The 12,092-nt window shown below is 41.5% G+C and overlaps 1 protein-coding gene across 2 annotated transcripts; it reads left to right on the top strand.

Moving 5' to 3' along the window:
- Positions 1–562: 562 nt before the first annotated feature.
- Positions 563–11,717, top strand: gramd1c (GRAM domain containing 1c). Of its 2 annotated transcripts, XM_085468374.1 has the most exons (18): positions 563–644; positions 1,211–1,316; positions 1,625–1,748; positions 2,216–2,316; positions 2,707–2,802; positions 2,895–2,975; positions 4,692–4,810; positions 4,896–5,052; positions 5,207–5,366; positions 5,461–5,604; positions 5,717–5,835; positions 5,946–6,088; positions 7,321–7,424; positions 8,310–8,480; positions 8,889–8,955; positions 9,083–9,202; positions 9,567–9,672; positions 10,657–11,717. In XM_085468374.1, the coding sequence occupies exons 2-18, from the start codon at positions 1,224–1,226 to the stop codon at positions 10,723–10,725; spliced, it is 1,974 nt and encodes a 657-aa protein (XP_085324500.1). In that variant the 5' UTR covers positions 563–644; positions 1,211–1,223; the 3' UTR covers positions 10,726–11,717. The 2 variants fall into 2 exon arrangements, with proteins under 2 accessions (XP_085324500.1, XP_085324499.1); XM_085468373.1 differs by lacking the exon at positions 563–644 and having other exon boundaries at positions 1,110–1,316.
- The last annotated feature ends 375 nt before the right edge of the window (positions 11,718–12,092 follow it).

Genomic DNA, 12,092 nt, shown 5'->3' with positions numbered 1-12,092 from the left:
GTTACGGTCACCTGTCTGTCACCTCAAAGCAGTCTGGCCATTTTCTTCTTGCCTTTGGCATTAACAAAACATTTTTACTTGGATATTTTCTCTTTTTAGAATATTTTCTGTAAACTAGAGAGAGTTGGGCTGGAAAATCAGCAGTTTCTGAAATAGTCAGACCAAAAGGACTGCCACGTTTACAGTCACGTAAATAACCTTGCTTCTCTATTCTGATACTCAGATCATCCTGGGCATATCTACATGTGTAAATATATTACGCTGCTGCCTTGTGATTGGCTGAGGAACAGTAAACAGGTATATATGAAATACTTAAAAAAAAATCACAATGCGCTACTCAGTCAAATGGCTATAATTGAAATCAACCTTTCATCTGGAGGATTACTAAAATAAAAGGAGGGAGGGGCCTTTTTTGAAGATTTAAGTAATTGAGTGAAGCCCAATGAGCGTCACCACCAATGAGATGACAACTGCCTTAAGGAATGCTCCCTGGGCCGGATAAGATGCACCTGCAGGAAGGCGTGCCAAGAGCACTTTAAACTCGGGAGAGCCTCGGAGTTGTGTGGGACAAACGGCTGCGTTTTTATTTATTTATTTTAACCTCGGTCACGCATAGCAGAAATCCTGGGTCCACTACGTGACAGGTAAGTGCGCTCATTAGAGAGCACGTGGAGATGTAAACATAAGCTTGATAACAGAGTATCTGATCTTTGATAGTCTTTTATCAACTTGAGCTGTTTGACTTGGCTGCACATCAGCTGATAGCTCCCATCTCTCATCTCTATCTCGGCGAACGGGAAAAGGGGGAGGCTGCTTTAAAGTCCTGACTTTTTTTTCTGCTGTCAACTTTTAACTTGTGGCCACAAAACCTGCCCTTTTACCGAAGGTAAGCTCGAGGTAAGCTTTCCAGTTTACCACGAGATCGTGCAGGTTTCTGTTCAGTGGCATGCCTGCACATCCTCACTAAGCTCTCTAGTCAAACCAGTTCCGTTGAAGCGATAATGACCTCCCCAGCGGACCTGATGTTTGTTGACATTTTGCAGGTTATTAGAGTTCAACCCTCCAAAAAGAGCTTTCCGCCTCGTCCTGACACCCGCTAATCAAAGTTTAAAGCGATAACGCTAAAGCACGAATGGTTTAAACATAGCATATTACAGCATAGCCAAATGTATAAACCCACATATATCAATGCACTTTTGCTTCTAAGCAGCGCAGCAGAGCAGATGGACCAGGTATCCAACCGGTCAGGAGTGGGCAGTGATGACATCACAGATGATACCTCACTGCCGGACCTGAGGTGGAGCTCAGATGAAGATGTAAGGAAAAAATACAACTAACATAAAGCTGCTGCTGCTCTCATCGGTGCCATAAACTGTGAAATGGAAAATCTTTCACTGCCCCCTTGTGGGAGGCCATGTTTCCTCCCAGCACAAAGGTGTGATTGCTGTTTCCTCCCTGAGGCTCATAAATCTGCTCATCATCTGGAGATGTTCTTTATTTTATCATGCCTGTCTACACATGTTAATCTCGGTTTTACAGATCTCATCGTTTTGTTGTTTCTTTCGCAAATTCTTGCTCTGCATTAAAGTCCTCGTGTCATTAATGTGAACTGTTCCTCTGTCAGAGCTCTGACGTTCAGACACAGTGCCTCGCGGCACCTCAGCCTCCTGTGCCAACCTACAAACAGAGGCTCGAGGAGTTTAAGAAGCTGTTCAAAGAGCTGCCTGAAACAGAGAGACTCCTAGTGGGTGAGTTGAAAAGGCTACCATTGTTGGGTCTTTCATTGTGTACATCAGTTCCATTCTTTATATCCAAATGCATCATAATATTTATTTTATTTGTGTCATGACATTCAATTCTCTATGGGCGTCTTTGCATCATTCAATTTCTGTAAACAGTGCACATCATTTATTATGTTAGAGCTGCTCAGGAACCTCCAGTCACATAAACAATGATCATTTCTCGAGCTTTTAGCAACAGCCAGAAACCCACAGTTGTAACAATTTAATGAGCACTGCATTTCAGCACCAGTTTGTTTGTATAAGTTCAATATTTTAAATGATAAAAAGGATCTGCTCACAAAAAGGTTTCTCTGTGAAAATGCTCATCTTTATTCCAAATGCAGTTGAAACCTAAAAACGGCAAACACAGGTCAGAGACATTTATTTATATGCATGGCGTGTCTGCTTCAGCGCTCTTCTGTGTTTTTCCTCAGATTATCCGTGTGCCCTCCAGCGGGATATACTTCTACAGGGACGCATTTACCTCTCAGTGAACTGGGTCTGTTTCTACAGCAATGTGTTTCGTGGAACAAAGGTAATAACACTGAAGAGAAGGATGGAGAGCAGCAGGACGAGGGTGTAAACTATTTGCTGGCGTTTTCTTAAGTTGCAGTGTGTTTGACCTCTCAGTATCACTGTACCCAAGAGGTTAAACTCACTGATGATAGATATGTGGAGAAAATCCCAGCAGATAAGCAGTTTCTGACACTGTGACCAGTCCATCTGGAATAAACAACCAAAGTCATTTGTATCACCTTTCTCCCCCACTCACCTGACTGGAATTTCAGTAGATATGCTTAAATCTACTGTTGCTGCTATGTGATTTGCTGATTAGATATTTGCATTGGTGAACAGATGACACTGATGTTTGTTCTTCAAGCATTCACATTAACCTTTCACTATTATTATTATTATTTTCAAATAGATCACTCTGACACTTAAAAACATCACAAATATGACGAGAGAGAAAACTGCTCGATTCATTCCCAACGCCATCCAGATCTGCACGAGTACAGACAAGGTACCAAACTGCAATCATTCAGAGCTGGTTTAACATATGAAAAACACACATTTGCTTATATTCGGTTTCTCTCTTTGTATTTTCGCTCGCAGTTCTTCTTCACTTCCTTCTCAGCAAGAGAGAAAAGCTACCGGGAATTTTCTCGCATGTGGGAAAACACGCTGCTGGGTAAGGTAAGGCCCTGCTTCACCCACCTGTTGTTACCTGCAACAGCGCATTGTCCCAATCGGTACAGTACTCATGTCTATGTCCAACACTAGTTCATGATTTATAGTCATTTCCAAAAGCACTGCTGTGCGCAACTCCTCCAAAAACACCAGTGGTCCTGTGACTTTATGGAGCATTTATCTAATCAGTTCAGAGTACATATCATGCTCCACTACCCCAGCCACAAACGGTCTTCCTTTGAGGTAATCAGTCTTGTTTAGTTATTGCGTGTAGGGTTAACCATCTGCACACAGCACCGGTGTTTGTTCACGAGTCTAGCAGACACAAGGGTTTTATTTTATTTACATGTGTTAACCTGCATGTAAATGAGGGATGTACTTTTAAAATAAACCCACTGGAAGTCAGCTTTCACCTTTTACCCACTTCCTGTGTTCCTGTGTAGTAAAGGTAAACAAATAAGAATAAACAAGAACAGTTTTATTTGTATTGTCCGGATTTTTTTTTTTTTTTTTTTCATAGTAAAATGAACGATATCTCACTTGTGTTAAACCTGGACATGCAAAGTCATAACGTTTTTTTGTTTGTTTGTTTTAATTGAAACTATTGTCGTCATATCTATTTTTTTTTTCCTTTTCCTGAAAGTGATCAAATTAATTCAAATGTGAGATGAATGCGGAAAATTCCACTCAGGTTAAGGCAGTAGCTTTGTTTTGGGTATTGAGACTAAAATAACCAGCATGGTTATCATAGGGTTTAAGATGAGAACCATTCAAGGCTCTTTGGTATCGGCACTGATTAATTTGTTAATCGCTGAACTTTGGACTCTCCCGTCATCGGTCTTTAGCCTCTGCCTTGGCACTATGGCAGCCTCTTCTCGTGGGTGTGGGTCTCCTGGGATCTGCAGCGCAAACACCTGAATATAAAAGTTCATTGACCTCTGCAGGTGTGGCCAGGACTGCTGATTTGCATTGACGACTGGCCTCCAGTCGCACTTGACGCTTCGCTGGTGTTGAAGTTGAAACTGTCAGAGGGTTTACTCTAACAAAAATAAAGAAGCTTCCTGTGGCTGTTTCACGAATAAGAGAACGGGAGGTACAAAAAGCTTTCTATTTACCTTTTTTCACTGGAGCAAATCTGGGCGGCGCGTCTTGGACTCGCTTGAGTTGTCTACTTCCTGAATGTGGGTGCGCTGTGCGTCCAGGTCACTGATCACTGCCTGGGAGCCAGTAAACGCTCGCAGCTGTGGGATTGTTGTCCTTTAACGCGTAAGTAAAACCTGCGTGTACGGATCTCAAACGTTTTTGTGGGTTTCACGTGAAACAATAATTCGTTCTCATTCGACAAAAACGCGTAAATTTCCAGTGGAATAAACGGGTCTACAATAATCTCGTTCATCTATTTTGAAGTGAAGATCTTGTTTGTGTAACACTGTTTTGTGTCTAAAAACTGAAGGTCCCGCTTATTAACACTGTATGGAAGCTTTTGAACCTTTGTCTGCCAAGGGTTAATGCCAAAGTGTAAGATGAGTATCTATGCAGGTCAGAGAGATAAGGTCAGCCAGTTTGTCGCCCATGGTGACAATACAGCAGGTTTGCTTGATCAGTTTGGGAGTTTTTTCTTCCTTTGTGTGTCTGTGTGCTTATCTCCTAGGTAAAGACCTCACGTGTCATTCATTTCAAGCAAAACGTCATGGTTGACTTGCCTTTTCCCATCTCTTTCAGTCTCTGACCAGCCACGAGTTATGGCAGACGGTTAGGCAGCATTATGGTTTTGATCTTGGCTTAAGCTATGAAGAGATGGATAGCTCACCGATAATAGCAGAATCAAACATGCAGACCAGGTAAACGCACCTACACCTCCATCTCCAGCCACACGCACCGCATGACATGTTTAGAATCTGATGTCGCCCATTTGTTTGCTTGCAGCCTGACAGCCAGGCCTGGCGGAGATGACGGTCCAGGGAGACTAGAGCGGCCCCCTTTCCTCCGCATCCCTGAAGTGGAAAATGGACCCTTGGACACCTCCACACCTCAAGGGGAAGAAATGCCTTCCCCTATTGGCTCACAGAGCTCTTCCAACTTGGTATTTAAGCAATCACGTTTTTAATACTGCAACTGTATATCCATCTTTTTTTTGCAAGAATTATGACAAAACTAGCCATAATTGCACCTCAGATCCAATTATGGTAACAGACCTCAAAGGAAAACAAAAATACGAAAAACTTGTCTTCTTGCAGGAGGACTTTCGTAACACCCCATCCCAAAGGCGCAGTCCGGCTCCCCAACTGGACCGCCTCGTCCCGGAGCGCGTCTCCAAGCGCTCCTCCCTTTCTCTTGACCTTAACGCCAACGAAAACGGCATGTCTGAGGAAAGCGGCTCGGAAAGCGAAGAAGAAGGTGACAAGATGCCGCTCAGGGCCTGGTGCATGCTTAAAAGGTGTGGTTTTGTTTTTTGTGGTTTAATATCTTTCTTCCTCTTTTCTCTCCTCAGTGGAGGACCGCGTTGGTCTGTCTCAGGTGTCCGGTCGACAGTATTTGAACCGGGTTTTCCACATCGGTGCAAAACATATGTTTGGAATTCTCTTCACCGACTCCACCTTCATGCGCAGGTTTATGGATGCCCGGAAGATAACCAGTAAGGCTTTTTATTTAAAAAAAAAAAAAAAAAAGAGAAAAGTTTTCATTCAGATCTAGCAAATAAAAGCTCTTGTGTGCACAGTATTCAAGGTTGCCTTTTGTGTTCTCAGATATCACCTCTACTGCCTGGCAAAAAGACTCTTCTGGTAACATGAAGCGGAGTCTGAACTACACAATAACCATCAACAACCCTCTGATTGGGAAGTTCTCCACTGCTACGGAGTACCAGGTGTGTTTACATCAGCATGAATGACGCTTTCCAGCTCAAATTGATTAATTTATATGTTAATGTTGTTTGAACTACGCCTGGCTGCTTATTTGTACTTTATTATCTGTCAGACGCTGTACAAAGAATCTAGGGATGGTCAATATTACCTCATAAACTCGGAGGTGTACACACATGACGTTCCCTATCATGACTACTTCTACACTCAAACCCGCTACTACATCATGAGTAACTCTAAAAGGAAATGTCGACTAAGGTAAAGTGTCAACTTTTTTTCTGGGTCTGGTTTATTTGGCACTACACTTAGACAAAGCTAGGTGTACTTCATATTAAACTGTACAAAACTAGCAATTTTAACATTTATTAAGTGGTAAACGCACAGTTATATCCTAATTAGATACTGCGCCATGTAAAAACCTTCACCCACCTTTCATGTCTTTATATTATGAGTCAGTATCTCTACAGACTTTATACTCTACCTGATTGCATTTTTTTAGTCACTTAACAAAGACCTATAATTTCTTCAAGCTTGGGGGGGGCTGGGCTAACTCAGTGGATGAACCAGTGTTGTCTGCACATAACAATTTTACATTTAGGCACGGAGTAGTGCAGTGGTTAGGATGGTCACCTCACAGGGTTCTGGATTCTCCAGTTTCGTCCCAGAACATTAATGGTGTTAACTGGTGGTTAACTGTGGATGTGAGCATTAAAGGTCGTCCCTCTCTGTGTTAGTCCTGCATTACATTTGCAACTTGCTAAGATGTGATTTTGTGACTCCTTGGCAGGTGCTCAAATGTGATTGTTTGTTTTTTTATTTTATTTGTTTTTTGGCTCATTCTTCTACAGTCTTTAAATCCTGGAGGTTGTGTTGGCCTCATCTATGAACTCTGACCTCCTAGTCCTTTCCGTAGATCTTTCAATTGAATTCAGGTCAGGTGATTGGCCGGGCCATTCTAGCAGCTGTATTTTCTTTCTCTGAAACCAACCTAGTTTCCCTGGCAGTGTGTTTGGATCTGTCTCATTTCATCGTCTTCATCCTGCTAGATGGCAGCAGATCTTACTCAAGAATGTCTTTGCACATTTTTCTGTTCATCCTTCCTTTTTAATTATATGAAGCGTGCCAGTGCCACATGCTGGAAAAACAGCCCCACACCATGATGTTCCCACTTCCAAACTTCACTGCTAGTTTTGGGGTGATATGGAGTGCCTTTTGAACTCCAAACATGGCGTGTATTGTGCCATCCAAAGAGTTCAGATTTGGTCTCTTCTGAACACGCCATTATCTCCCAGTATTTCACGGGTTTGTCTAAATACTGGTTCCTGATTTGAGCACCGGGTCGAGCAAGCAAGGCTAATGCAGAGGCTTTGTTTAATTTGATGCAAAGTATATCTTCATCACACATTATTTGTGTAGTTAACCATGTTATCAGTGAGTCTGACTTTTACTTTTATTCTCCTTAACTGGATTTTACTCTGTCACATTATCAGGGTGTATACCGATGTAAAGTACAAGAAGCAGCCATGGGGCCTCGTGAAGTCCTTTATTACCAAAAACTCCTGGAGCGGCATAGAAGAGAATTTCCGGCATCTGGGTGAGTAGACGGCTTCATCTCCACGCTGTGGAGGGAGAAGAGGGCACTTGCCTGTCTCCTTTCTTCAGCCTGTGATTTCCTTTTCCCTGATCTGATATGAACGAAGGCTCCAACACGCACCATCTAAAGAAACTGATGAGAAACAAAGTCGCAGACATCTATCAGTCTGGAAACTATTATAAAGGCATTTCTAAGGCCTTGGGACTCCAGTGGACCACCCTTACCCACTAATAGAGAAAACTTGGACCAGTGGTGAACCTTCACAGGAGGGGCTGGCCTACCAAAGTTAATTAGATAACTTAAATCGGAGGCCTTTTTTTTTTGCACCACGGACCGGTTTATGTCCGACAATATTTTTGCAGACCGGCTTTTAAGGTGTCGTGGATAAATACAACAAAATAAGACCAGTACTGGTTCCAAAAAAGATTTATTTATAACACACGGAGAAAAAAGACCCAGGGAAACAGAGTTAATGATAAAAACTATTTAAAAAAAAAAAAAAAAAAAAAGACAATTTAACTGACTTAAATTGACAACTCATCCAAGTCACACAAGAACCTGTAATATCATGTAAAAGAACAGCAGGCCTCACTCGTTTCAGTTAAGGTTAAGAGTTTATGATTTAACAATAAGGAGACTGGGGGCAGAATGGCATACATGAACGGCGTTCCAAGAAGAAAACCACTGCTGACCACAAATGACACATACGCACATCTCATACCTGCCAAAAAACATTTGGGAAAATACAGTGTTGAGATGTTTTGGCATGACCATAAACGGGCCAGGCCGTTCATGCTGATTACTTTTGCTTTTGCTGAGTTAACCCACCTGTTTCCTTTTATTTATATATATTTTTTGGTTTTGCCCTGTGATTACACAACACAGAAGCAGAACTGCTGGAGGAGGAAGCAGAGATGAACCAAGGAGGTGGAGAGGCGGGGAAGATGGGTGGACTTCGCAGGAGGAGGCGGACTTACAGCCGGACTCTGGCAGAGCATTCAAAGCCCAAAAAGCAGTATAGGCACGACGCTGAGCAGCACAGAGAAGGCAACATGGGTACTGACGCCTTTTTAATAATGAAACTACAGTTTATGAAAATGGGGTGGTGGGATCATTATAACTGTGCTTGGCTTTGAATTAAACACTTAAAGTTGATATTTTCATTGTAATGGCCTAAACTGGATTCAAGTAATCCTTAATGTGGGCTTAGACATTTAATACACTTTTTACTGTACACTTTGAATAGGAAAGACTCAAACCTGTTATAACTGTGTCATCTTAAGTAGAGTTATGGTACAATCTTTTGACACGCTCAGAGAACAGCAACTTTTATACCTCAAGCAAAAAACTGCTTGTCATTAAGAGGAAACGTCTTGACAAATGCGACGTGCTCTGAGTGCAATATTATCCTCATAGGACTGCTAGTCAAAAACTGTTGTGTTGATGTTTGCTGCTGTATTTCAGGCCCTGTAGATATGAAAGGTCCGTATCGATGGAATGTCACAACGATAGTGGCTGGGATGAGTGTGGTGTAAGTTACCACACACACACACAGAAAGATAACTGTTTGTTTTGACTTACAAAAAAAAAAGTTTTAGTCACTTCCGCCTGCCTGCTCTGTTGGTCAGATTACTCAATACCTTCTGCCTTTTTTACAGTCTGCTGATCCTGACAATGCTGAATCTAGGCTTGTTTTTTAAGCTGTGGGCCATGGAGGATGTGGCCCAGCGCATGTATCTGACTACAAAGCATCGCCTGAGGGAGAGGAGCGAGGCCAGGTCAGTTGACTTCCCACTGCTTCTTTGTGACCTGCGTATAACCGAGGACTGTTCATAGATGGTACCTGTAATAGCTGTTGCCACAAGCTCTCAGAAAGCAGAAGTCTTAGTGTGGGTGGACGAGAGGAAGGGGTTCGTCTTCCTCCAGTTTTGTCTGGCCGTTTAAGCAACCCACATACAGCACAAGAGAGCTCTTGTTTTAATGACTCAGTGTTCAAACTGTCTGCTTCTGTGAATTTTTGGTGTTATGTAAGTGACATCAGTGGCCTTCTTTCACATTCTTCACTTCGTTTCCGTTTCTGGTTCTTCTGTAGCAAAAATACCTTACACATGAGAATGAATTCCTCCTTTTGTTATTTAACAGCTTAGCTGCTGAGTATGGATCCAAACTGGGAGCAGCGTTGAGGTCTCCAGAGGAGCTGCGCTTACTCAAAAATGTACTTCAGGACTCCATTAACCTCTTAGAACAGGTAGGTTGTTTAAAAGACCAGTTCATCACAAAATCAAATGTAAATATTTTTCCTTTGTTTAGATTTGTTCTGTTTTGGTTTGATTTGCTCATTTTTGCATATTACGAAGGCCTTTTTTCCTGTCAGTGACTTACTCAAAATCCTGAGTGACAAGACTGAACTGCACATTTAACAGCTGACATTTATATAGTTCAATGAGTTTCTGTTGTGATGGGGTCTGTTTTAAATTGCAAAGCATGTGCTTGTGTTAAAGTGCAGAGCATCGTGGCATTGGCACGAGTAAGGAAAGAAAGGAATTATCTGTTTCTTAGTGTTGTCTTTCAGCCTGACTGCAGTTCTCCCGTATCTTTGCAAACAATACGGCACCAAAATCCTGAAAAATGGCAGACTGACATTTGGATTCATGTTTACTAAACATATGCTTTTTTTTTTTTTTTTTTAATTTGTGAGAACTTCAAACATTTAAATAGCTATATATAGTGGTGGAGTTGAGATAAGAGTAATTAATTATGGCCATCTGTGAAGGCACCAATATTGCTAAATGAGCAGGATAAGCAAACCACTTTCTGCAGATATTCTAGCAGAGAGACTGCAGCTCTTTGCCTGCTCTCACTCCAGACGTCGAAAATATGTGGAGCATTATAAAATTAAAGAATCTGACAAGGATGGCCTGATCTCTTGAACATATCTTGTCCTGTATTAAGAAATGTAAATAAATGTTGTCTTTGTTCCTTCCATTAAATGCAGACTTACACAATATAGAACAGTTTTAATATCATGGCACTCTTGTGATTTACACAGCTTTTTAGAGTGATTCACATTTAGGCTCATAAACCTAAAGAGTTGGAAGAAATATGAACACATCTGTTTTTTGTTTTTTTTATTTGTTTTTTTGTTTTTTTTGGGGGGGGGCAGGCAGTCTGTTATGTTAGCTCAAAGCCTAACACAGGTGTTCATCTGGTCTTGTACGTGTTCTCCTTGCAGCTTCGTACTTCACTGGTGATGCTGCAACAGAATTTTGCAACAGCCAATCACACTGCAGCGCAGCAGTGACGCAGCCACGCCTGGTGACTACAAAGCACCTGTCCCTGTGGGTAAAACGACACTGAAGCACTGAACTGTCTCAGAGGATACCTCTGCTATCCACAGATGTTGCCATGTGGGCATCCCCAGGCACATGCCGTGTTTTCTTCGTGGTTATGCATCCCGAAGCCTGTGGTGAGGTATCAGGTGCCAGGATGTTGTTTGTTTTCTAAGCTGCGGACTGACTGCTGGGAGGAGGATTATGTTTCACCAGTCTGGTTTAGATTTCTGCAGAGGACCACTCAGCTCCCGCAGCTTCCATGGTTATTTTAATGAGCCTTGTGCCACATGAACTGTTGTGAATACTTTAGTTTTATTTTTGGGATGTGAGTCAATATTATTTAAGCTTTTTGCACACATTTACGTTTTTGCACGAGTCTTATGAGTAAGGCTGACTTACGCTCCTCTCCCCAATAAATCCCGCTAATCAGTGACTCAGACTTGAAGGATCATCTACACACTGTGGTCTCGAATCATTTTGTACATGTATACTTCAGTTATTCTGGCCTGCTGATATTTCAATGATTACACTGTGGTTCTCTCCTGGACCTTAAATGAAGCAGACCAGAACTGATCCTCATCACCTGTTCAGGTATAATCAGGGTTTTTTTTTTTTTTTTTTTTTTTTTTTCTCTCCTCTGCACTGATCCAAATTTAGAGAACTGTACGATTTTTGTAGTTTAAAATGCTTTTGATGAGGTGATCTTTCAGCGAAGGTGTTGGCTCGGACTATCTCAGTACTGTGAACTCACTCTGTCAACACTAGAGGAAAGCTTGTTCTATTTTATTTTATTTTATTTTATTTTTTTAATTCTTAAGGTTTACACATGTCATTCTTGAATTTGAAGACTCTCATTTTCCTGTACATATAAATCAATTTAGTTGAATTTGACTGTGTTTGGTCCTGATTGTTGTCGCTGTCTTGTCATTGATCATTTTAATAAATATTACTTTTGCCAGAAGTTTTGACTTTTCCTGGAAACCTTTAAAATATAAATAGTGTTTATATTTAAACTCTTAATGACGATTTTTCTAAATAATGTCTCAGTGTAAATAATGAGCTTAATTTCCAAGTTTGGTGCTTTCTCTTGTTGTGCCAGTGGAACAAACGGTTTCACCAGTGATTGATTTGGAACCTGGTATAAGGCTGATCTGTGTTGGCACAAAGTGATATTTATCTTTGGAAGAATCTGACTTAACTAAGACAGAACTGCCATATAGACTTTTTTTCTTTAAAAAACCCCCCAAACAAACAAAACCAAAACACACACAGATTGTGTTGGTAGGAGCTGCATAGATGCTCTGCTGGGGGAAGCAAAAGATTAAATGGGACTAAA

Source organism: Copadichromis virginalis, linkage group LG9 (assembly GCF_057382275.1).
Source record: "Copadichromis virginalis isolate Kocher_CV1m ecotype Utaka linkage group LG9, C_Virginalis_male_GT1.1, whole genome shotgun sequence".
Taxonomy (NCBI): domain Eukaryota; kingdom Metazoa; phylum Chordata; class Actinopteri; order Cichliformes; family Cichlidae; genus Copadichromis; species Copadichromis virginalis.
The sequence above is the reverse complement of the archived record's forward strand: the minus strand, read 5'-3'. Positions and strand labels throughout refer to the sequence as shown.

What these genes read in the sequence shown, in the direction of transcription:
- gramd1c (XM_085468373.1), top strand. Translation starts at nt 1,167, where the DNA reads ATGTATAAACCCACATATATCAATGCACTTTTGCTTCTAAGCAGCGCA. An exon ending in TCTGCACGAGTACAGACAAG is followed by an intron (nt 2,803 to 2,894) that starts GTACCAAACTGC and finishes TTTCGCTCGCAG; the next exon opens with TTCTTCTTCACTTCCTTCTC. An exon ending in CACAGAGCTCTTCCAACTTG is followed by an intron (nt 5,053 to 5,206) that starts GTATTTAAGCAA and finishes GTCTTCTTGCAG; the next exon opens with GAGGACTTTCGTAACACCCC.